This window comes from Coloeus monedula (genome assembly GCF_965178545.1).
Source record: "Coloeus monedula genome assembly, chromosome: Z".
Classification (NCBI taxonomy): domain Eukaryota; kingdom Metazoa; phylum Chordata; class Aves; order Passeriformes; family Corvidae; genus Coloeus; species Coloeus monedula.
This window is the reverse complement of record NC_138822.1, coordinates 38104184-38129853: the sequence shown is the minus strand read 5'-3', so window position 1 is coordinate 38129853 and position 25670 is coordinate 38104184. Positions and strand designations below refer to the sequence as shown.

Sequence of the window (25670 nt, the reverse complement as noted above, 5' to 3'; positions counted from 1 at the left end):
CTGAAAATGCAGAGGAAGTATTCAGATCTATTTTCTGTGTATAAAACATTTAGGCTGCCTCCTGCAAGCCTAGCCATAGGGTCAGATCTGACTGTAAAATACTGAGATCTCCTATCATTTCGATGCACTCAGGACTGGGGGGCATTGATAACCACTCTGTTATTGTCTCTCTTCCTTCCTTTCCTAAAGAAATGTCTTTGGTTTGCTCTTTTTTTGGCAGTTTGCTTTGTATTTTTTTTTCCCTAAAAAGGCAGCACAATCACTTTATTACAAATACTGCTTTATGCTCTACTGCTTAATTCTGATTTGCCTGATAAGACGCATGGTATTGTTTAGACGTTCATCCGGTAAGATGATGGGAACACTTCTGACAGTAAAACATGGACAAAGAATTAACCAAGCGATTTTCTACAACTTATCTCACAGATAGCATTTATTGTTCTCTCTCTGTAGTATTGGTTCTTGGAAATTTACTTGGAATACAAATAAAATAGTATTTTAGAGTCAAAAGGAGATTTTCTTTCTTCAAAATGAAACTAGTAGCAATAGCCATATTACCAACAATAGTTAAAATTATAGTTTCTAAATCTTAAAACCTATTTTTAATTCAGTATTTCATGCACTGTTTTAATGCTTTTACAACTTTAATTGTTCTGAAAAAGCCTCACATAATGCCATCTGAAAAAGTAAACTGTCTTCTATTTCGTAGGGATATAATATGCACTGAAGATAAACTGTCTCCAACCACATTGAAGAGAAACACTGTACTAAAAGACAGACCTAACACAAAAATATTTTTAATTTTGTTGGGTATTTTGTTCTTCAAGTTCATAATTCATAAGCCAAAATTTACTGCATTCTAACAATAACAGCTTCCTTCACAAAATCAAAGCAGTATCCTTTCTAAATTTTAAAGGTTTCCGTGGTCTCATAGGTTTCCAGAAGGTGAGAGATGCAGTCATTGTGTGAAAGGGTTTAAAAGTATTATAATGTTACATCTGGCAGCTGTAAAATTTTTGGACCCAGCAATGCTGACAAATTTCCACTGAGGATAACTGTTTACAGGTAAAAGCATGATTTCAGCCTTTTGGGCTGCTTGCTCTCCATATGAATTTCAGACAAAAATGGGAGAAAAAATTATTTTCAAAACTGCTCAGGAATACTCACTTGGTTTTTGCAGCCTGCTTTTGAAAATGAAAAAAAAATAAAAAAAAAAAATCGAACAAGAAAAGATCCCAACAACAAACCAACACTTCCCTCTCTGGCCTAAACAGAAATTCTGTTACTGGTATTTATTTATTTATCAGGTATTTGTATCATGTGGTCCCCTACCAGCAACTAAAAGACATATCAAACATCCTTCTTTTGAGACCAAGCCAACAAAACCAAGCAAAATTATAAGAAAATGTCAGTTCTGAAGACCAGACGTTTGCTGGAAAAGTAGGCTTTTAAAAGGACTTCATAAAGATTGCTTACCCAATTGGTGGTATGTTAAAGCATAGAAAATTCTGTGGTGGAGGGAAAGAAATTGTTTTATTTTCACTCTAGACACACTTAGTAGGGAAATTTAGTCTCCGGCCAATGGGAAGGTCAAGTGTAGGCAGCATTAATCTCTTTTTAATTTATGTAAGGAAAAATGTTCTGTTTGTTTCAGGGCACGATGCTCTTAAACTGTTTCTATAGTAAATTCATAGGTATTCTGAGAAAGACAAACTTGCTGTAAGAGAGCACATTTAAAGTGAAACAAAGCCTCATTTGCTGTAAGGTGATTGATGCTTTCTACTGATCTCGTGTTTATTTGGTATATGCTAATTCTTTATATCAAAGACACATCTTTTAGACTTGGTTCAGGAGTGTTGGCAAGATGAAAAATACTAGCACAAGCTTTTTTGACAGCTTAGTAACTGCTTAAGATTATTAAACAAAATCTCCAGTCTCTCAGTTGATTATATAGCGTTATATGAGATGCAGCTACCAGACATTATTTCAGACTGAACTTCACCCATCTTGACTAACCAGTTCTCTTTTTCAAAGAGAAATGCAGAGAAAGATTTTTTTAACTTCACACGATTCTACAGCACTTCCAGTATTTTGCCACTCCCTTCAAAAGTGAGGGTTCACTTTTAAGAAGATGCACCAGATTTCCGTCTTTTCTAATCACCTTGTTTATAGGGTAATGGTAGTTCACCTTCCAAAGGCAGAGATGCTGGTCTGTCTTTGCTCTCCCAGTGCAATGTTTCTGGTCTTTGGATGGATGATTCAAGAGCTCCTGCTTGGTTCTTCATGAGTCAATGTAACCTTGAGATCAATACTAGACCTGGCAGCTGGCAGGGAGACTTCAAAGAATGTTAACTGTTCTTTTGAAAGCAGTTTTTTTGGCCTCAAAATGTCATAACCAGACTGTCTTGGCAGAATCTTTGAAGTCCCAGTTTTCAGATGTGAAAATGTTAGCCGTATTTTTCCCCCTCCTTTAATAGTTTTTTTGTGAACCAGAGCCACATCCATTTACTAGGTGGTTCCCACTAGCAGGAAACAATCATCCTAAAACAGAAAATGTACTGAATTTACCTTATTCATGGGCGTCCCTTATTGTCTCTGAACTACATACCTTACACAGTGGAATGTCTTTCAAAGACAAAATTTCAGTGGTATAGAAATAGGAATGGCCTGGGTGTTGCTCATCACCTGTGATTTTACCAAGTGTTTTGAAATTGTTTGTCCTTCCCGAAAGCAAACTAAGTCTCAAAAGAGCTAAGGTGATACAAAATGACAGAGAATAAATTAATTGTATTTACTATTTATCCATGGTTTTCTAAAAATTCTGTTGCTTTTATCCATTTGAAACAGGCATAGCTTTGCAAAGTGCTTTCAGATACTTTGCTCTATAATACTGAATCTTTTTTTTTTTTTTTCAGTTCTGTAAATCAGATAAAAAGTTACAAGGAAGTCCATGCTGGAAGAGGGCATGCAGATTCCTTTATGCCACACAAGGATTTTGCAAGACCAAGGTCAAGCAGGTAAAGAGGAAGCTAGAAAAATATATGTAAACTGTTTAAAAGCAAAGTTAAAGAGCCAACGGGAATACTTTTTAAATGAGAATTGAATTTTCCATTGTCTAAACAGTCAATATGTAGTTCAGTTTTAAATTATTTGACTAATTTTAGGAGAAGATCAAATTTCATGGTCTGTCTTTAAGTGGCAAGTCAGAGTAAATAATTATCTTCTGACTATGAAATCCTGTTAATTCCAATTAAGGAATCCAAGCCACACCTAAATCTTTGAAGCTTTTACGTTTCAAAAATAAAAACCAAGGTGTTCACGTTCTTGGATATCAGAAACACAACACCTGGAAACACTTGTTTCCTTCTAGCAGTCTCCTGAAATCTTTGTTTTGGCACTTGTACTTTTTCTCCACTTAACAGTCAAGAGATACAGAGGAATAAAAGTTCTAACCACATACAGCTCTTACTTTACCACTTCTAGTAAAAGGCTTTTTTCCCCCCAGCTTTGATTCCTATTTAAATGGAATTTTAAATCATGTGATAAATATATCCCTGATTAAATTACTTTTTATCCAGTTACAGTTGTGAGTGGGTGACAGCTACAGCCTGTATTTTCCTTTAAGTAATTTCAGCATAACGTGAGGGGATATTTGAGAAGGTATGTTAAGAATATTCTTTAATTTTCTTCATAGCGAAAAAATTTCATGTAATTGTTGGCCTACTTCCCAAAACCTTAGCTGGAGAAGGAAAGACTGCATATTGCACATTCACATTAGATTCAGAGAGAGTATACATCCTAGTGTTTAACTTCCACGCCAAGCAATAAAGGTAAAAAAACATTCAAGAGAGTCACAGTTTTATATCAGGAAGTTAGTTATTTTCCCTAGATTAAAATAATTGAAAATAATAAAACCTGTTTTGAATCTCCAGTCAATATCCTACTTAACGTTGCCCTGAGAAGAAATTTTTGCCAAGATTTTTTCTTCAAGCTTTTTTTTTTTTAAGAAGTAGTCATAAGCTGGGGAAGGAATTAAAAAAACCCTAGAAAAGTTAAACCAGCATGGCGTTGATATTTGAGGGCTTGCCTCATTTTTCTTCCAGCTACCTGTATTACCCAGGTTGATCTCAGAAGCAAAACTGAAAAGGCTCATTTCTAAAAACCACACATCTCTCTATCTGATAAATCATGATGACCAAAGCAAAATATACATCTTGGATTTTAATTCTGAGAGACACAGAAATATTCTATATTGAGAAGCGATGGAACTAGTCACAAAGCACAAATCAATTTCTTGATTTTTTACCTTTTCTTCACACAATTTTGCTCAAGATTGGACAAGATGGATCCCTGGAAATGCGGCTTGGATGAGCAGAAACTTATAGGACTATCTCAGAATGAACCAAGCCCACATACATCAACTGCTGCATGTACTCATATCCCTTCGGAAAGTGTAAAATAGTTTTTAAATGGGAGCTTGACTTCTATTTAGTAAACATTGCTTTAGGGAGAGAATTTCATGCCTTCACTGGCAATAGGAATACTGTCAGACTTGGCAAAACAAAACAGTTTTAGATGATGTTTAAGTATCAACACCTCTTTCACTGTCTGTATGCTCAAAATACTCATCACCTGTTGGAGTGTCTAGGTCAATTTTAGTTCTTTTATTCTAATTTTTTTTCTTACTGTAGAAAGGATAAAATCTTGGGGAGTTTCTTATGACTCTGAAATACTTAAAAGAAAAATCTACCTCCTAATCTTCTGCACAAAAGCAGCCTCAAAGTCAGAGACTCTATATATAACAGTTACTGCTTTACTTTTCAGCTGCTTCCAATATAATTGATTAGCTGCAGCTCTCAACTGCACCAGTAGGCACAAAAAGGTTAAGGCAAACTCTTGTAAAACAGGAAAGAAAAAGACAGCAGGGCAACACTGCTGAATTTTAAAAAAAACAATTTAGAATCAGAATTTAACATCAAAATTAGGCAAGAGACATGAGAACATTGCAAAAGAAAAGAAACTCCACACAGAAAAGTTTAGGATACTTTGTATTTCAAATGAAGACAGCTTAACAGAACCAAATTTAATTTCTTACAAAAGGAAAATTATTTTGTAGAGGTATTTTCAAGATTCAGATTTAAGGCTCAACAAGAACAGTATCTTTGGAAAGGCCAAACATTGTAGTGAAGAAAATTTATGACAACATATATTTATCAGAAGGTATTTTATTGACAACAAATACAAAACTGTTGCTCTCATCCCCTGATGTTTAATTTTAAAGATACAACTTTTCCTTCCCCACTCTTACAGACTTGTAAATATAGCATTGTAAAAAAACCAAAACCAAAAAAAAAAAAAAAAAAAAAGATGACAATAAATTAAGAAAAAAAAAATGGGAGGAGGAGGAGAAAAGCCCAACCCATCAATGAGAAAATGCATTAGAAGCAATAGAAAAGTTACGCAATAGAATTGAAGTATCATATTATGTTCTCCTTCCAAGAGAACTTTGGGGTTTTGCACATAAAATAAAATAGCAGCAAAGAAAAAGGATAAGTGCATTTGTGTCCCACTGGAACTCGTTCTTATTAACCAAAACAGTAGTACTCATCAGAATCAATTTTGGGATGCTTATGCAGAGACTGTGAGTCCTCCATGACAGAAGAATCACTGAACTTGTCCATATCCGAAGGGGTTTGGTGACCAGGGACATCATCCACTAAGGTGTCCAAATAACTCCCCACTGATATTCCATCCAGTCCATCACTACAGTCTTGTAAACTGTTACAGCTGCCATGGAGAGATGTCTCCTGACTTTCCAGCAAGCTGCACAGGCTTCCACTCAAACTGCTGCCTCGGCTGGCAATGGCTTTCTCTTCTATCATCCACTTGATTGATTCAATACTTTCATTGATGAGGAGGAGCTGGCGCATAAGCTTCACATCAGTGGCTCGAAGATTAACCTACAAGGCAGAAGTAATTAAAAAAATTAGTCTTTTCATAATCAAGCCAAAGAGCATGATGGAGGCAATGAATGGGTTAAAAGAAAACACAAAAGAAATCCAGCTTTCATATCTGGGACAAATCTATTTCAATAACTAGTAAAAAAGCCCACAAGCAAACAAAAAAACCCCAAAGTATATCTACACTTTCAGTGAAGGTCAGGTGGGAACCTGATCAGCCCACCTAAGCAGTCCATTAACAGGAATGCTAGTCAGTGACAAGACTTGTACACACAATGCTGTTTAGATGAGAAACACAGATGCTATGACAACTCCTAGGGGATAGCTTTTCACTAATCAGAGAAACAAGACACAAAGCCATTTCTATTTACTATTACCCTAACCTACTTACAGTTACAGACAGCTAGGCATTCACCCCAAGTTATCCTTATTATGGCTACTTGGGCAGGCTAAAATTTTCAAATGCGCACAATTTGGAAAAAAGCTTGTGGATATTCAACTTTTACTCACACTACTCCTGAGTGCACATTAAAATCTGCCATGTAAATTTCTGAGAGTTAAAATACGGAACTTACTGGAATTGTAAATATCAGTTCTTTAAACCCATATTAGATGAAGGTGATGAAGTTCAGAGTCAACCACTTATTATAGATATGGAGCAAGCATTTGCTGTAACTAACTAAACAAAAGTGGACATTAAGAACAAACTCCTACTTTCTCACTTAGTTGTGATGGTTGACACATACAAGTTAATTGTAATGGACAGAGGAATATTACAGTGTTGGATTTCACAGATATATTTGAGTTAAACATCTTCATGTTTTCCTTAACAGGCAAACTATACAAGCCAGTTTTTAAGTCACTTCAGCTGACAAATAAAGCTGAGACCTAAGGTTTATATTTAGTGCTTCCTTCTCCTCATCTGAAACATTGTAAGTACCGGAAAAAAAAATCTGTGCCACTGTCTTTTGTGCCATATTGAGAATTTGAAAGTCTTCAGTCAACTGAGAAATAAAGAAAGAAACAAGTAAGATCTATTGCATTGGACAATAGATGTTTTATGCAGTTCTCCAAGTCTACAATTGTTGTACAGAAAAATAGCACCTGTATTGTTCATACACAATGGACTGGAACAGAATCAGTATTCTCAGGAAGCAGAGACTATATCTTGTTTTTCTAAGAATATAATCTGAACATGATTCTTTCCATACTCAAATGTCATCTTCTCAGGATCCCAAATTACACTGACCTCGTACAGTTGTTCAAAAGTTATTTCAATGTATTTTTATTCTCTTAGATACTGCAGAAGATTGTAGTGGATCCAGCTGGGATGCTTCCTAGCAGCTGGTGCGGTGTTGTCCTCTGTATCTGTGACTAAACCACATTGGTAGCACTCCAGTGTTTCAGCTCTTGCTGAGCAGTGAGTGCAATCAAGGCCTTTTCTGTTTTTCACTCTGCACCCTCAGCAAGTAGACTGGGACTGAGAAAGATGTTTGGAGTGGACAGAGATGGGACAGTTGACCAGCATTCACCAAAGGGATATTTCTTGCCATACAATGCTGTGCCCAGGAATAAAACCTGTGTTTTTGATCTTTCCTATAAAGCTGTTGCTTGCGGGCTGGCTTGGTCTACTGGTGGGAGACGGTGTGTTACCGGCTGCATCACTTGTTAATTTATTTCCTTCATTTTTAAAACTGTCTTTATTAAAATCCAAGTTTTTCTGACTTTTTTTCATTTAATTCTTCTCCCCTGATCCCACTGGAAGAGAAGAGGGGAGTGAGTGAGCAGCTGGTGGGTGCTTACTTACTGGTCAGGGACAACCCAATGCAAAAACATTTCAAGCTTTGCCAGTAACAGAATGCCTGTGTATTTGTCATGTGTATTCCCAGCTTCCTTCCCCAGTCCCCAGAATGACTTCTGAATTATTCTCAATCCAGTATCACAAGATTTAACACAGCTAACATGGTACTGTGCAAAATAGCTCTACCCACATTTCACAATTTTAACACTGCCCATCTATCATTGTTTCAGGAGTGAGGTTATGAAAACAGATTGACCATTTTGTAGTTCTCCTGCTCAAGCCAATTTCTCTACTCTTACCAATAAATCACTATGAACCATTTGCTCGGCAACTAGGCTGTCATGAAAGCAGTAAATTACCCAACTTCTCAACTGCAACTACAGACTTCAGCAACTTGCTGAATATAAACATGCTTGGAGACAAGTTTCCCAAAAGACTGATTAAGGAAATGTTTAACAGAACTAGCACCAATATGACTCAAACAAAACAGTCCCTTTTAGATAAGTAGACATCTCATATATTCATACTCAGTTCACAGGAAATAATTTTATTCTCTGAATACACCACTAGCTTCAGCATTTTTGTGGAATAGCCTTACTGGAACCAATTCTCTGCATTCCTGACTACTAGAGTCGTCCTCCTCCTAGCTACCATGTCATTCTAAGTCTCCCATATCAAGAGTGTGCTTTTCCTAAAGTAAATACTAAATAGTAGTTTAACAAATGTCATCTTTCTTTAATATGGTTTACGTCATCATCTGCTTGATAACACAAAAATGTCAAAATGACATTTTCTGCCCCTTATCTGCTTTAGCACAAACACAGACATTAGCTTTTACTCACTTATGTAGCTGCAACTCATTTATCCTGGAAGTTGTTGAAGTAAACAAATTGGAGCATCGTTGGAGTAAACAAGTCAGTCCAAGATGGTTCAGCTAACAGGACTAAATACAATAAAATCTCACCATGCTTGACAGCTCCATTTGCTATGCACAGTAACAGGTACATTTCAGGCACAATCTATATAGTGTATCATAGCTAACAGAGGTATTTCAGAACAGTTTTTATAGCTGCCTTGGAGTTAAAGCTAGAGCACAAGGCCACCATAAGGAAGGTGTGTGTTATTATGGATCAGCCCTCACAAAAACTTACGGTGTATAAAGGAAATTATTTGTGACAAGAGAGAAAAAACTAATTTCTTGTTACAGGTTAACTTTTATGTATTTTTGCTTAGTTTTGCTTTGTATATTTGTAATAGTGATGATCACAGGAAGGATACTAAATGTTTAACATTAAGAGCTAGTCACAGGAAGCGAAAATAATGAAATTAAAGTGACAGCATCTTTCAAGTAACAGAGTCTGGTAGCATAAGTGCACAGATTAGCATTCAGACAGAACCAGATCTTCAATCTGGAAGGAATAACTAGACTGAACACCTGCCTGTGCCTCCCTCTCATATTTGTTGTTCTAACAAGGTATTTCTTCCTTTCTTTTGGTCTTCTGTAATAATATGTACAATACTGTCATAATTTATTCAAGGGAATTCATGTATATACAAACATAAGAGTTTTTGTGTACATATATATGCAAAGAGATAGCATGCTATTTTTATATATAATTCAGTGTTCTTGAGAAAGGACTTGACTAGGTTATTGCTTTTAGAATAAAACTTAGTGGCCAGGACTGCTAACAAAGACAATTATCGCTTCCTGGCAGTCACCCAAAGTAGTGCATTAGCTGTCCCTAGCCTGGTCACTTAGCTTTCGGATCAAAGTCACACATGTACTCACAACTGGGCAAAATGGCCTTGTGTTTTGCTGCTGCATGTTCTGCAGACATAGCTTCCAATCAGTTTCAAACACAGTGGGTCACCTTCCCCTTCAGAAATGGCAAAGCTAAAATTTCTGTTAAATATACCCTACTAATCTATGAAAGCTGTTTGAAACTCTAGCTTCTTCCTGTGGACTACTTTCTTTTAAATTCCTGGATTCACATGCTGCTTCTTCTAACTACAGGAATTCTGCAGGGATATTAATGGCAACCATAAGAAGTGATCTGAGGAAAAGATATCCCTAAGTTTATTCAAATTATTTGAGTTTCATTTTTTTCTCAACACTTTTATGCTCCGTGCTGTAAAGAGTACACTAGTAAAAGGAAAAAAAGTGAATGAACCTAAATAATAAGGTATTTCTTTCAGGAGGTGAAGTAAGTACTTACAAGAGACAAAATCTTATACTTACAACTTAATGGATTCAGGCAGCTATTTAAGTCACTCAGATCAGAAGCTCTGCTCAGGATCTCAAGACAGATCTAGGGTTGGCTGCTCTGGAATCTGTGGTCTAAAACATCTTGAGTTTGGACACAAATTCCACGATACGTGGAAGGAAATGGTAGCAAAGTACAATATTCCCGGGAAAGGCCCACAGAGGCTCAGGCCTGGGAAGTCTTGCAGAAGATAACAAACGTGGAGAAGTTAGATGAAACTAACTACAGCCAATTCCACCTATTGCTAAACACTACCACACCCATCTCTATCACACTTTTTACAAAAAGAATTTCAAACCAGGAGAACTTTTCCATACCAAACAGGTGTGCATGACCACTGTGGTTCAGAAGTATTAATGCGACTGCTGTTTCCATATTTTAGGATGTGTCAGAGACAGCTTTCTGCTTTCCTATTCAAGGTCTTCTATTTCCCATATCATACAGGATAAAGAGCTTGCCAGCTATGCCTACCTCCCCTTTTGTTTTTAAAAGGGAGATTACCTCAGCTTTCCATAGAATAGTATATTCCATCAATTAATTTCAGATGCAATTAAAAAAAAATCTAAAAATCAATGTCTAAATAATAATTTGTTTTGCATTCTGAGATGTCTCTTTCTTCAAAAAAGCTAACCTTATTCCACTTTCTCCTGGTGTTACCTCTGTTAATACAAACACTGAATAACAACTTTTAAAGGAACTACAGAAATTAATTTATCAAGCAAAATATGAAAGTGATGAAAATAAAATAAAACACTGGTTGGCAATATTGAATTACCCAAGTATTATCAAGATACAAATATAGTAAGAAGATACATAAGGATAAAAACTGGTCAATAAAACCTCATCGACTAATTCTGTGAGACCATATAGATAACAAGCTAAAAATACTATAAGCAACTTATCAAAGTTCAAAATCCAAAGTTCAGAATATGGGAATTCAAGCGTTATTTAACTGGAGTCATCAAGCTAACATGGTTACAACAGGGGTTAAGTCTGGTGACACGCACAGGATTTGTTTATTAAGCCACCATCACAAAGCATGAAGCATGCCATTTGAAGGCGAGCAAGCTCAAAGTGATATTACAACAGCTTCTCAACACTAGTGAGTAAAAGAGATGCTCTCTTTTTTTCCATTTAACATTTCTAAAATAAAATAAAACCACAAATAACAGATAATGTCTGCTCCTTTAACACACAGGATGATTAACAGGTTGTGCAGGAGCTACATCCTACTTAAATTAAAACATATGGATGTGCATGTCTTTAAACTTCTTGTCTGCTTCTAAATTGTCCCACTGATTCAAGGTGTTTGCATTGGTTTCTTCAGATAATTATGCTGCTTTAGGAAATGGTATTTCAGGATCAAGATGAAAAAATTAGAATGCCTAGGATGACTCCGAATTTGAACATAATCTTCAGCATCTCTTGTTAAAAATGCAGGGAGTTTTATGTGACAGAGAGTAAGAACACAAGTGTACTGTCATTAACTGGAAGGGATCATCTATGCACCCGTGGAAGAGTAACTGCTTGTGGGAATGTGCCACATGCACTCCACAGCAAAGCCAACTAACTTTGGTCAATTCAGACACCACAATAATCAAACTAACGCAACCAACCTGACTGAAACTGTACACGAGCTCTCTCAAAATAATTGAGGTGTGGACCAAAGCCTGGCAGAGGATGAGACTGTCAGAGTCAAGGTAGGTGCTGCAATGTTTATCATTATGCCTTGTGCCTCTGACTGTGATTTACCTCATACTGATTTAGCTAAATTATATTTCATTTAACAGGGATAAATGTAGATTGACAGCTTTTTCTGTATCTGGTTTCTTTCAGCATGGACCTGTGTTATAGCATATTGCTGTATCATTTTCCCACTTGTTCTCTCCTGGTTTTTAAGCTTGTAGTAAGCTTCAGAGAATGAGGGAGCACATACAAAAGCAACATATACATATACAAAAGCTAAATTTATGTGATCCATTGCTGCTTTGTAGTTACAGTTTTCTGATCTACTTTCTTTCTTCAAAGTGAGCAAGTTACACTGACCTGAATATTGTGGCAGACTACAGAAGTTGTAATCACTTAATTTTTGACTTCTTTTGCAAGAGGTTTCTTATACTCTTGCATCTCTTGAAGACTCCAAAATTGTTAAAACCTTCATATCACATTTTACGTAGCATTCATTACAATCACTGAACTCCCAGCAGCTCATAAAGTGCATAGTCATTAAGTTTTCAGTTTCTGTCTGCACCCTTTGCTACTTTAAAAAGAGGCTCCAGCCTAGTCATTGTTCTGTTTCAAGCTGCTGCATTTCCACTGCAATCCTTCACCAAGTCCATGCAATAAGTATTTCCACAGGTCCATCTGTAAAATTTGGCAGTTACATAACACAGCTTTGAGCACAGTAACATTTAACTAGGAAGGAGAAAGAGAGACCTTTGTGATTCCACAACAGTGATAAAAGGATAAAAGTATTCTCCTGTAAGGAGAGCTTACCAACCCATTACCTAAAGCAAGGAAGCGGGCAGGTCAGGTCTGAGCCACCACCAGAATAATGTAGGAGAATACACCAGAGTAATGAGGAGGCAGAGCAACTTCATGACACAGCAAGTTAGTTCAGTAGGCAATGAGAGTAAGTAACTCAATGAGCAGGTCCCAAGGATATTTCTTGCAAATATATGAAGAAAATATTATGCTAATATGGTTATCATCTGATACAGGAAATTACAGTATTGGTGATTTACATTTCTCTTACAACACCCTATTTTAATATTTTAATTTTATGCATACTAATTGATTTCCCTTATACTTGACAGGACAATACATACCACCAAGTTGTGCAATTATTTAGTCACATTATCTCTTAAAAAAAAAAAAAAAAAAAAAAAAAAAAAAAAAAAAAAAAAAAAGAGGTGAATCTCAAGGCCTTTTTTCACTTCCTTAAAACATGCATGGTCCTTTTCTGGGGAGTGTGTGTAGGCAGCCTGCCAAGTGCATTAATACCTTTGATAATAAAATATCAGTGATTAGGATGAATCATTTGCTTAGTAGAGTACATTTTTTTCTTTTAACATCATACTGTTTGAGGTATCTTGTACGCTTAAATGTAGTAAAAAGTTCCCGGGGGAAAAGTATTCTTTTATTTGTTTGTTTAAGTTTTTTGGCCATCTTTTTATTTTATGGTGAAAAAGAGACTATTTAAATATCTCCCAAGTATGGTCTTTTTGACAATGATCGTTAAAAAGAAACATGATGTACAACTGAGAGCAAGTAGAAGCAAAAAAAAAGTTAATTAGTTTAGTTCTTATTTCCTCACCTCCTGTCCAAATAAAACAAATGTTAGATAAGCTCTTTAAATATAGAAGTACCACAGAATTAGGAGAGAGAAACATCTAGTCTCAGAAGGATGAAAAACTATAAAAGGAAAATCCTGACTCTTTTAAAGTTTAGTTGAATTAACATGAAAGGGAGAAGTGAGAAAATGTAGGGATTTGAGAAGAGGAAAAACTTCTAATGCTGCTGGAAGGTTTTACTGAATGTTTCGAAATATCTCACACTGTCATAAAAGCATCATCAGACCTTAGAAATTTAACTACTGTGACAAAGGTGAACATGTCCAGAACAATCCATAATATGGACTCACATTTGTTGACAGACAAGTTAACTCCACTGCAAACATTCAGGTCAATATGAAGCCGTAACATTCGGCTGTGAGTGTCAAAAAGTGTTACAGCAGATGGATGATCACAGCATCACTGTGAAGTGTTCTGGACACCAGACACAATGCAGGACTGCGTGTGTCTTCTGACCAACATGAGACAGCACTGTGGCTCAAGAAAATAACTGATTTCTTTTTTTTCACTGGATTTCACTCTCTGCCTTATATATGTTTGTCTTGACCAAAACATAGTCTTAGAAACACTATGCAAAAAAATGAAAAAATATAATAGCACTCATCCCTTTTAAATTAATTACTTTTAATACTGGCACTGTGTAAGTATACACAAAAGCATAGAACTAAAATAAGAGAAGATAATAGGGTTTGCTTACAGGTGTATCCAAAGTTTGAAAATACTGCTTTTATGGCAGTAACACCAAAGTTTGAAAACATTATAAAATGTAAAAAAAACCCCAAACCCTATTAAAAACATCAAACCACCCAACTTATTAAATCAGAAATGAGACACAACAATACTAACACTGGCGAGAGATCTGAACTCTCTTGAAATTCAAGTCTGCTTTCACAATGCCACTGGAGAGACACATAAGATTACAAAAAAATTAAATCTTTGTCCGAATCTCCCTAGAATTCAAAATGGAATTCTGTTTGAAACAATTCTGTGTTCCTGGAGATGGGATATATCCTACAGAAAGCATATTTTTAATCTAACAACCAATCTTTAGTAAAGACAACCTGCCATCCTATTTACTGAAGGTTTACCTGGATAAGAATAAAAAAGAACTTCAAGACAGCTTTGTTATTACAAGTGATCACATGTGCGTTTAAAAATGCTTTAATAGTGCTAGAAAGTGATTTGCTGATCGTTGGGATTTTTTCCCTGTTAAAACATTATGAGCATTATGTTTCCATGCTAAACATTTTGAAAATTTTTGAATAAAAATGACTCAGTATCTTAAAAAATAACAGCATTTTGTTTTGTTATTTTTATGCTTACTTTGTGACCTATTTGAAGTTCCATGTCTTTCAAATTCAGCTTAATTTTTCTTTTTAATGCAAAACTTCATCCAAATCTCCTCAGTGGTGTAATCATCATTCTCCTAAAATATGGTCCCTACACAGTCTTTACATCTCTCTGAAAGTACTAGCCAGTTTGAGGTCTTTCAGACAAAAATGAAGTTGCCTGTTTTGAGTCTTTCGAACAAAAACAGCCTTTCAAACTTCCAGGTATCTATAAAATTTAAAAATTACCTAATTTAGTAATTTATTTCTTTCTCATCCAGTAAGAAGGTATCAAACAGCTAGCAGCTAACCTGAATCTGGGATCTATAGATTAAAAATCTAGAAGCAAACAAGAGGCTACAACCATTTCTAGCAAGCTGAAATACTGAAACTGGCCAGCGCAACAAGCCAAGCACCCTGTTAAGAACTACACCATCTATGGCTTTTGAGCCCTTTTGGCTCAAAAACCCATGAAGCCCTTTGTTTCCTACAGAACACACCACAGCAATTCATTCTGGTGGTCACAAGGCATGATTATCAATGTATACTAACAATTAAACAAAGACACATCCTATTTCTAGGCAATGGATGAGAGAAGGTAGCAAGAGTAGTCAGTAATGAACTATAAACTTCAAGGCAAAACCAGGCACTCTAGGTAATATTTACTTTCCATATTATTTTGATCCCTTCTCTGATCAATAACTATTATCCACACCATATAGTCCAGTCCTCAGCTTCTCCTACTCTAGCTCATGTCATATTGCTCTTTTTATACTTAAACCTGTTCTTAGCGAAGATTTCTACATAGAAGAGTACTGGGGCATTCTGGCATGATTCTAGTTCAGCAAAGAATATTAATCATAGTTATCAATGCAGTTATCAGAGGTATAAGTAACTTGGGAAGGAATCAAGGTCATTGCTTACATTTCCCATTTCTTCTTCTACTGAGGAAGTACGAGCTACTAAGCTAGCTGGGGAGCAGAAATATAGTATAAGACTTGCAAAACATGGCTAGGAAAAGATAAATATGGCCTTTGTGAATAACCAAGGGTTATTATTGGGAAATGAGAGAACTAGTCAAGGAAAACACAGCAGATTTGGACTAGAGTTTGGTTGTATCTGAAAAGGGCTGGTTACAGTTCTTCTTAAGTAATTTTGTTATTAAACTTCACCAGAGTACAAATTAATAAAAATGAAGGAGAGAAATTACAGAAGATTAAAGATCATAGTGTTGCTTTGGTTGAGTTTTGTTTCTTGTCTGAAATGGGTGGACTGATGCTCTGCGCTGGTCAATGCATAAATAGCTTTATGAAGTTATTGTCACAGATGGCTACCTCATCTGGCTCTGGGAAAAACAGCAATCATGCCTTCACTCCCCTGCCCCAGACACAGCAATCAGTGTTAAGTGCTAACAAAGGAGGATGTAAATTCCACAGGCATTTGAAGAAAACCACTCTTGCTTTGGCATGCTAGTAGTTATGCTCTTCTCTTGGAAGGAGGCTTTCTCCTCTGCTGTGACAGGATTTACAGTTTTCTCCTACAAACGCTGTAACACTAGAACCCTGCCACAGAACACTACTTGAAACAAAAATATTTCAGAGTACCACACAATTCTGCCAAGACATGTGGACAAGCCATTAACAGTCACAGCGGTTGAAATAGCCCTGTTACGGCAAAATGTACTTGAATCACAGAAAAGGAAATGTCCTGTAAAAATTATCATTCAGGCTTCATATTTGCTCCTCTCATAGCTGTATAGTTTTGAGAAGACTAGAAAAATAGTCTGAAGTTTGCAATGACTCCTTGAATGACTTCTCCAAGTTGTCATGTTTTTGTGCAAACCCATCTAAATCCCATTAGTCAGAAAACCTGCCTGCCCATGGAAAGGATTCTTCAACACCAAAACCAACATAAACCCCCTACACCGACAGTGTTTTATTATTAAGTAGTTTGTTCTAAACATGCACCACCTGCCTTTGTCTACCAAAGAAAATGGTATGTATTAGCAGCCAAATTAGAGAACAACTCCACCCTTTCAATGTGGCTGGAACAGGCCTTCTCCAGGCACTCTTAAAAAGGTACATATTAATCTCACTCCAGGAAGAACACTAGATATTCAGAATCAGAGAATCACAAAACAGCTGGGGTTGGAAAGGACCTCTGAAGATCATCTAATCCCCCCCATCACTGCTATGGCAAGTTGAACAGGATGGAGTCTAGGCAGGTTTTAAAAATTTCCAAAGAGGTAGACTCCACAACCTCTCTGGGCAGCCTGTTCCAGTGCTCAGTTACCTCCATGTGAAAAAGCTTTTCCTTATATTTGGATGGAACTTCCTGTATTTCAGTTTGTCCTTTGTCCCTTCTCCTGTCACTGGGCACCACTGAATACAGTCTGGTCCCATCTTCTTGACATTATCCTTAAGATATTTGTACACATTGATAAGATCCCTGTTCAGCTGTCATCTCTTCTCCAGGCTAAACTGGCCCAGTTTCCTCAGCCTTTCCTCATAAGGTAGACAATGCTCCAGACCCCTAATCATCTTTATAGCCCTCCGCTGGACCAACTCTCCAGCAGTTCCTTGTCTTAAACTGGACAGCCCAAAATGGATCCCCAAACAGCACTCCAGATATGGCCGTACCAGGGCTCAGTAGAGGCAGGGTGTGCAAGCAATTTTCATTAGTTTTCTAAAGAGGTGGCTAAACAATACAGATCCTACTCCTCTCTACACAGAAATGCTTCATAGTTTCCTCCTTGGTGTCAGGACTGGTTTTTTCTAGTCATTTATAATTATTGGAAGGATCAAGGTCTGAGTCTGAAGTTTTTAAATTAAAAAAAATCCTTTCAGCAAACACTCAATATTAAGAAATCCAACATTTGCTGTATCTCATAAACATCTGAGTTAACAAAAGCAGTGCAACTATCTCAAATATAACATTTCTTTAAACCAATGGAACTTCTGTAGGAAGACAAAAAAAAAAAAAAAAGAAAGAAAAATACAAAGCAACCAAACTGTTCTATATTCGTTTCTACCTTGGGGTAAAAATATGTGAGCTTGGAAACACTCAATGCATTTGTTGCATTATAGTTCTTGGATGTGTTTCCTTCTGTATCTAGAGAGAGGTAGGTTTCATATCCAAAGCAGAATGCAGTAAAATCGCTCTCCTTCTGGAAGTACTTTAGTCATGACTGCAGCTGATACCTAACAAAAGTGAACAAAATTACAAATTATGCCAGTAAAGTGTTTATAAAATCTGAGACCCCCAGTAGCTAAATAGCAATTAGCCATTGCTTTAAAGTCACAAATGCTTTCACTTCATCTGGCACTGCACCCACCAGAGCCATACAGCATTGAGAGTTTATTGTACAGCACAGCAAATGAAACATTCGGAAAACTTCTCTGGCAGCTTAGCTAGTTTGTGTTTACTGTTAATTAAGAAATGTGCCATACCATTCTCTTGACAAACCGTAAGTATGAAAGGCTAGGTTGGTGGGGAAAGATAAGGTTTGGATTGCTGAGGTCAGGGTTGCATTGGTGTGCCAGTATGCTATTCTCCCTGTTTATGGAAGCTCTAGGCCAGGTTGCATATCCCGAAAAAACAGAGTGGCTGACTTTATACACTTATATACCTGACATATATGTACTCTCTAGTGTCCTTTCTTATCTTCTTCTATGGAAAGGGAGAAACCTCATTAAGAGCTATTTCAAAGAGGGGGATCCTCAGGCACATTTTATTCCATACACTGATGTGCAGGCAGGCACCAGAGGGACTCAGCAGTTGAATACAGAACAAGTGACCTCTGATATAAATGACCATCCCAATATCCTTCTAGATTTGAAAAAGCTTGAAAGATTGAACTATGTTGTTTATACCTTTCAAAGATTTAATACAAGATGGCTTACAGACCTTCTAGATGTATTTTGGTCACTTGTTTTGGGCACCCTCCAGATTAGTGTTGCTTCCAATTGCTTATCACAAACTTCCACCATGGGAAAAAGCTTATAATTAGAAGCCACATGTATGAGAGTAAGGACTGGATAACAAAGGCTATGAGTCTGTCTCCACAACAAAAAAGTTTCCCTTCTATTATGAAGCTGTCCATAATTTTATGACCAGAGTTCCTCATGTTTACAAACAGTAAACTGAGAACCACCTCCTGGAACTGCTTACATATAGGAAATATAACTTTGATGCTCATAAATACAAGTTAAATCCATGAGAGAAATTGCACTTGATTTAATTGAATTCCAATTGCTTTTAAACAGCTCAGATTCTCTGCCTTTTTACTCCTGTAACTTCATCCTCATTTGCTTCAGATTCCAATAACCAGCCTCTCTTCCAGGACATGGACAGAAATGAAACGCAGAAAATAAACATGTCCACTGTGGAAAGTTTGATACGTTTTGACCTTGAGGGTAGAGAACAGACAAATAATCTTGTAACCTTTAAAACATGAATTGAAAACGCAATTTTTTTCTTTAACCATTTACTATTAGGAGAAAGAAAGTATTGAAGAGTAGAAATGCACTTGCTTGCCATCACCTCTGCTTAATGAATGTATTTGGTATTGCGCATTTCAAGTTTTTCCTGCTCATACACAAAAGGTACTTTCAAATTATTGTTCTCATAAGTAACCATAAAAAAGAAAGCATCCACACAAAATTATGATGATCAAAGGGCTGGAAAATCTGCCATATGAGGAAAGACTGAAGGAGTTAGGTCTTTTCTCCCTAGAGAATTCTTGGGGATAGGGGTATCTCATCACAGCACTTCAATAATTTGGGCTGATACAAACAGGACCAGGAGAGGTTTCATTTTAATACAAGTTAATTTTTTTTTCAGTGAAGACAATCATAAGAACAACCTCCCCAGTTACATGGCTGATGCAATTGATGGCAATTTCAAGATGCAATTGGACAGGGTGCTTGATAATCTCACCCAGACTCCCTTTCCTCTGAAAGGTGAAACCAGATGGTCTTCTGAGGTCCCTTTACAGAACAGCCCTTCTACCCCAGGCTATTCTATGAAAGCCATGCTGATTTAATCAGAAAGGTTATAATCTATTTGATAAAGCTTATCATAAACTGTACAACTCTGTGCAGAAGTGGTTTAGTATTCACGCCTTTTCATTACAAATTGTCAGGAATCAGATTTCAAAAAGCAGCCTCAATGATTCTTCTACTCTTGAAAAAGTAATCAGGAAGGAATCATGAAATTATAATACATATTCTCTGAAATAAAGCCTGACAGAAGTCTCACAGTGGGCAGTCTAACTGGAAGTCTTGACTGTAGTATCCCTGACGCCGCTGTGATGACTCACACGAGACAGATGCACGTGTACTGAAGTATCTCACACTGATGCTTCTCGGTAAGGTATCAGCAATGCTTCACGGGCTCTTGGCCATGCAGCAGCTAATAATGTAAGCACATATTCATCTGTACTTCCTGTGGACTTAAACCCTTCAGCAAATGCTATGGCTGAATAAGAACAGACATAAGCACTGCTTGAGTACAACATGGAGCTGTTCCACAATTAAAATCCTTCCGCCAGGCACTGAGTGAGATTTGCCAGTCAAAACATATGTTTAAATATGCATTAATTTAAATAACCTTGGTCATCTCATCCTTCCAGAGATGATCTTAAAAGATGGAAAACTTGGCAAAGTGCTGGTACTATAATTAGGCTGCAATTTTTCCTTATTAGATTTGATTATTTTCCCTAAGGATCAATCTACAGTTCCCTTTTAACGTGAGTATCCTATTATCACTGCCCAATCTGCATTATATGCAAAAAGTACAAACTCCTCTACTCCATCATGCAAATTGGAGTGTATGGAGGCAACTCGCTAGCAAGATCCAGGATTAACACCTTTTTCAGTGAACTTCAGGAGGACTTTGGGAAACAAGTTAATTTCTATTTCTGTATGCTTTCTTTGTACTTCTACATGTCTCACTTCAGGGATTCACTGAATAACGGCTCATGAAGAAACAAAGGTTAATCAAACTCTCCTGCGTAGGCTTGACGCTTAGGCACTAGTAATTTTATATTTAAGATTTTATCTTCAGTCAAGCTTTTAAGCAAAAATTACAATTAATCTAATCGAAAACCAGCATCTGATACACAGCTTTGCATTGCTGACTAGGCACACTAACCAAATCTTGGCTTCAGTTAAGACAACTGATGTTATCATACAAAATAGTGAATGTAGCAGCCTGCACCTACAGCATGTGTTAAAGAGATATTTCAAGCCACAGTTGTAGACATTTTAAAATCAGTCCTTCAAAGAAACTAATAAATGTAGACCCCCCGCAACCATGAATCTAATAAATGTAAGCAAATATGAAGTTGGTCAGACTTTTAAGAGCTGGTAGAACAGGGTTACAACAGCTCTGCCCTCCAACCTGCACCTTCATTAATGTGCTAGGGATGGTTAAAAAACAAACAACCTAAAACCAATAAAAAAAGCATAAAGAAAATAGAACAAACCATCAAAAACACCAAGAAGGACTGCCATTGTAATGATCACATTTGCTTTAATTCCAGTTTCATTTTGTCAGGGATCAATGCTAATTGCCTTTAAAAAATAGTTATACTAAAAGAGAACTAGGAGAACAAAGGAGAAGAAAACTAATCTAGTGAGTTAGCATAGGAATATGCCTCTATCTCAAATAGCTATAGCCTAAATCTGACATGCTCAGCTACTTGGAAATAGGATTGTTTCAATTACTTTATCCTTCACTCTAAAAACTGCTGCACTCAGTATACCCAGTTGGGAATTCACTAACAAAATTTAATCCTCAACAGCGTTCACTGGAAGGAATCTCATTAAAAGTCCCAGCACTGCTATCCACCCCTCACTTCCAAGACATAGTTTATCTTTTCTGCCTTAAATATTTTTAAGCAAAACATTTTTTTTTAAATTACTGTATGTAATGCAGACTGTACTGTGTCTAAATTTCTAGCCTGCAAATAGGCATTAAAGAGTTGATTTTGTAAAAATTTTAAGTTAAAAGGAAAAAAAACACCCACTCTCTTCCTTCAGGTGTTAAAGAAAATCTCCTTTAGAATAAGCCCAGACCTTGCGAAGGAGAAATGAGGCTTTAGAAGCAGTATCATTTCAGGCTGCAGAATGAGCCTCAGAGATTATTTTCTGCAGTGAAGGTGTATATGTTGAATGTGACCTCAGAAGCATGGTATACTAGAGAAAAGACTGCTGCCTGAAAGGATTATTATCAACTCTCCAATGGAACATTCCACCCAAAAGACCATGGGAAGAAAGTTCTTAACAGTAACACTGACAAATTTCATACTGAATTAAGGATCAGATAGTGGGAGGTATTCATTCCACCCGAGTTTGACCAGAGCAGAGTGTTTTGACCCACACTGAAAATTACATCTTGCTTCTCCTCTTACTTTATGGCCTTGTAATTCAAAGGTTTTCAGGATCCAATGCAGTCTCCACCATGGCCTTCAGGGGAAAATGCAAGATAAGAAAAGGGAAGTAGATCTGGCCAAGCAGGTCCATATTTCAAGAACGATACTCTGTGTGCTTTGTGTGTGAGTCCAGTGACCATTAGCAAAATCAGGCTTGAGGTAAAAAGAACCACTGAGAACAGTGAAAGGATCTGAAGGAGCAAGGGCAAAGCCTGAGGTCCTCTACAGAGCAGATGGACAGTCGCCACATACACCCCACCATCTATCAGATACTGTAACTCACAGTCAAACACAGCATTTCCAAGTCAAATACTGTCCTCTTTTATACATGACTAGAAAAGAAGGGCCTCAATAACCTTGTTTTTTGTATGTCTACAAAAAGTTTGTCTCAAATCTGAAACAAGCAAGCAAAAAAAGCATAGATAGGTCTAGCCAAAATTCAATTGAGTGGGCTGTAGAAGTTTCCACCATACTACAACCAGAAAAAAAAAGTTTAATGGATAACACTCGGTTTTCTAAGCTTCTAGTCTTTTCCATTTTCTGCATCTGTTTAGTACTGCAGTAGCTATAGACTACTTTTCTACATGTCCAAGACCTCCTATGCCTTGCAGCAAAGCCAAAGAATAACGCACTAGAAAGAGGTGTGAAATAAGAAAACAGAGGTTTTGGCTCCATTTTAGAAATTATATTCAGTAAAAAAGAAGAAAAAAGCAGAGAAAGGAACCACAATTTTTACCTGATATTGTTCTTAAATTTATAAAATATGTCCAGTGGCACAAAGAACACTGCAGAGGGGAACGTGACAAGTTAAGGAGCTGAAGAAACCCTTAGGGTTGAGGAAAATCCTGAAGGTGTTAGAGACTAGAGAAAAACCTCAGGAAGGTAGTTCATTTTCACATTCTGCATTACAGAAGACAGCTGAGAGCATGAAAAAAATATAGACAGGGTATCAATACTCCACAATTAGTCATTGTATCAGTAGTTTAATGGGCACATACAGACCAGAAGTCAAATGGGAAGAGGATTGTAACTTAGCTCCTCTTACTTAGCATGAAAAATTAGTTCAGATATGAAAAGACAGTCAGTTGTTGAAGTGACAAACAGGAGACATCAAGGCTTTTGGGACTCAAACATGTTTGTGCTTAGGGCAGGGAGGGAAAAGAGAAACTGGATGGCAGGAGGAAGAAGAGGCAAAAGAAGAGTGTGACACGGAATTTGTGAGTGTGAAGCAGGTGAAGGTCTGAGACCAACTTGAAAGGAAAAGGTGATAGGGGAAATTCACTTGGGTCCCCCTCCCTTACTAGGCCTAGTTATCTTGACATGTCTAAACAGTCACGCCAAGAACTCTGGCTGCCTTATTTGCTTCCTTTGCAGTCCGACATCCCATACATTATAAGCCACCTACAGGTCATTCTACAACCATTGTGCAAGCTTAAAGTTAAAAAATAAGCATGAGCTATGCTGGCAGTGTGTTACTCAATATTAAGACTGAAATTCCCCACGATCATTACCCTAAAATCATAGAATCACAGAATGGCTTTGGTTGGAAGGGACATTAAAGATCATCTAGTTCCAACCTCCCTGCCATAGGCAGGTACATCTTCCAAAAGACAAGTTCAAAGGCACCCAAAATTTTTCTGGGCAACCTGTTCCAGTGCCCCACTACCCCCTGAGTAAACAACTCCTTCCTAACATCTCTGACTCTACCCTCTTCCACTTTAAAGCTGCTCCCCCTCATCCTGCCCCTCCATGCTGTTGTCAAAAGTCCCCCTCTCCAGTTTCTTGCTTGGCCCAGTTTAGGTACTGAAAGGGAGCTAAAAGATCTCCACAGAGTACACTGGTAGTTTGATTTGTGAAGATCTCTTACATCATATGAAGCCATACAACAGCAAGTGTAATTTATAAGTTACACCTGAAGATTAACATTACCATCTTGGCTATTAACTCTCAAAATATCCATTCTCTTTCCCTTTTTGCCCAGCCCACTCGTTCTTTAAAAAACATTACAAACCCATACACCTTTTACTTAAATATATATGTACCTATATGTAGCACTGTAGAGGGACTTGTGGTATGGCACTGCACTCACTCACATAAAATGATATTGATTTATTTGCTGTAAATGGCTGAGTTCCAAGATTGTTGCATAAAGTTATCTCAACACATTGCCAGAAAAATCCCCATCCCAACCTGCTAAAATTTCATCCCATTTTCAGATAAGCTTAGTGGCAGGAGCTATGGAAAGAACTGCTACTAAAAAGTGTCTTTTGTGACCTAACATAACAATTACACCCCCCCAAAAAATGGAAGATATCTATGCTCACATATCTGAGGTACCCTGCATTGTCAAGATCACGTCTGCTGTGAGTGTCCACTAATCATTCAGTCACTTGCTTGCAAAGAGCTTCCTTTTGGTTTGTCTTAGAAAAAAATTAAGCCAGTTTTATGGCATCATTTTATGGTAAAATAAATTTATTGAGATTGGGACATACAAAGTAGGACAAGCACCTGCACTAAGACAGTAAACAAGTCAGAAGAACTGAACTATATACAGCATAAGCCCATCACAGGCCACTGGCAAAAGAAAATATACCATTCAACCAAACTATAAATAGCTGTTTTTTCAAGAATTGCTCTGCATCATCTGCAGCCTGTTTGGAACTAATTAGGTCTCTGAAGACTAAAGTCCAGCAATCAAGTCCCTGAATTCCAGCCCAAATTTCCAGCCCAAAAATATCCTGTGTGTCTTTAGGTATTACTCAAGAGCAGGAAACAGGTGCAATGCAGAAAATGCAGTTACAACAACGGGAGAGTAGTGCATTATTTCGTTTATTGGTACTCCAGCATTCAGTACTTCTAATGAGCTGACAAAGGAACAGAAGCCAACAGCGAGTCCGTGGCGAACTGCCCGGCTGCGAGGAAAAGAGCCGCCAAGTCCCTCGCTCTACGCCGCACCGACGAGCAGCCTCTTCTCTCCCGGCCGGCAGCACAGCCCTCGCTGCCGCCCGGCCCCACCGGGGAGGGATGCGCGGCGCCGGCTGCTCCCGGGGGCAGGCAGCACCTCCTTCCTGTGGCTGGCGGGCCGGCCGGCAGGCGCAGGGAGCGCAGTCCCGGCTCGGGCCGCCGCCGGGAGCGCTGCCGCGGAGGGGCCGGTGCTGCCGAGCGGGAGGCGGCCGTGCGGAAGGGCTGCGGCCGGAGCCCGGCTACTCACCATCTCCTGCCTCAGGAGCTGAAGTTTCGTCTCCAGACGGGCCAGCGCGGCAGCGCGGCGGGGACCCGGGGTCGCCGCGGTGGGGCGGGCCGGGAGCTCCTCCCCGCGCAGGGGCCGCGCCAGGCTCTCGGGCACTTTGCGCCCCAGCTTCTGCTCGACGTCGCGGAGGTCCGGCGGGGCGCCGGGCTCCATAGCTCGCCCCGCAGGGGCCGACGGCGGCACTAGCCGCGCCCGCCCGGCCGCTGCCGGGGCGCAGAGGCGCGGAGAACCGCGGCAGCGCCGGGGACGGCGGACGCGCCGCGCGGGGCACCCGCAGCG

General features: G+C 38.1%; 1 protein-coding gene across 1 annotated transcript; it reads right to left on the bottom strand.

Moving 5' to 3' along the window:
* Positions 1–5585: 5585 nt before the first annotated feature.
* Positions 5586–25544, bottom strand: LURAP1L (leucine rich adaptor protein 1 like; the record flags this gene model as incomplete). Its single annotated transcript, XM_082301218.1, has 2 exons — positions 5586–5960; positions 25353–25544. The coding sequence occupies 2 exons, from the start codon at positions 25542–25544 to the stop codon at positions 5586–5588; spliced, it is 567 nt and encodes a 188-aa protein (XP_082157344.1).
* Between the last annotated feature and the right edge of the window lie 126 nt (positions 25545–25670).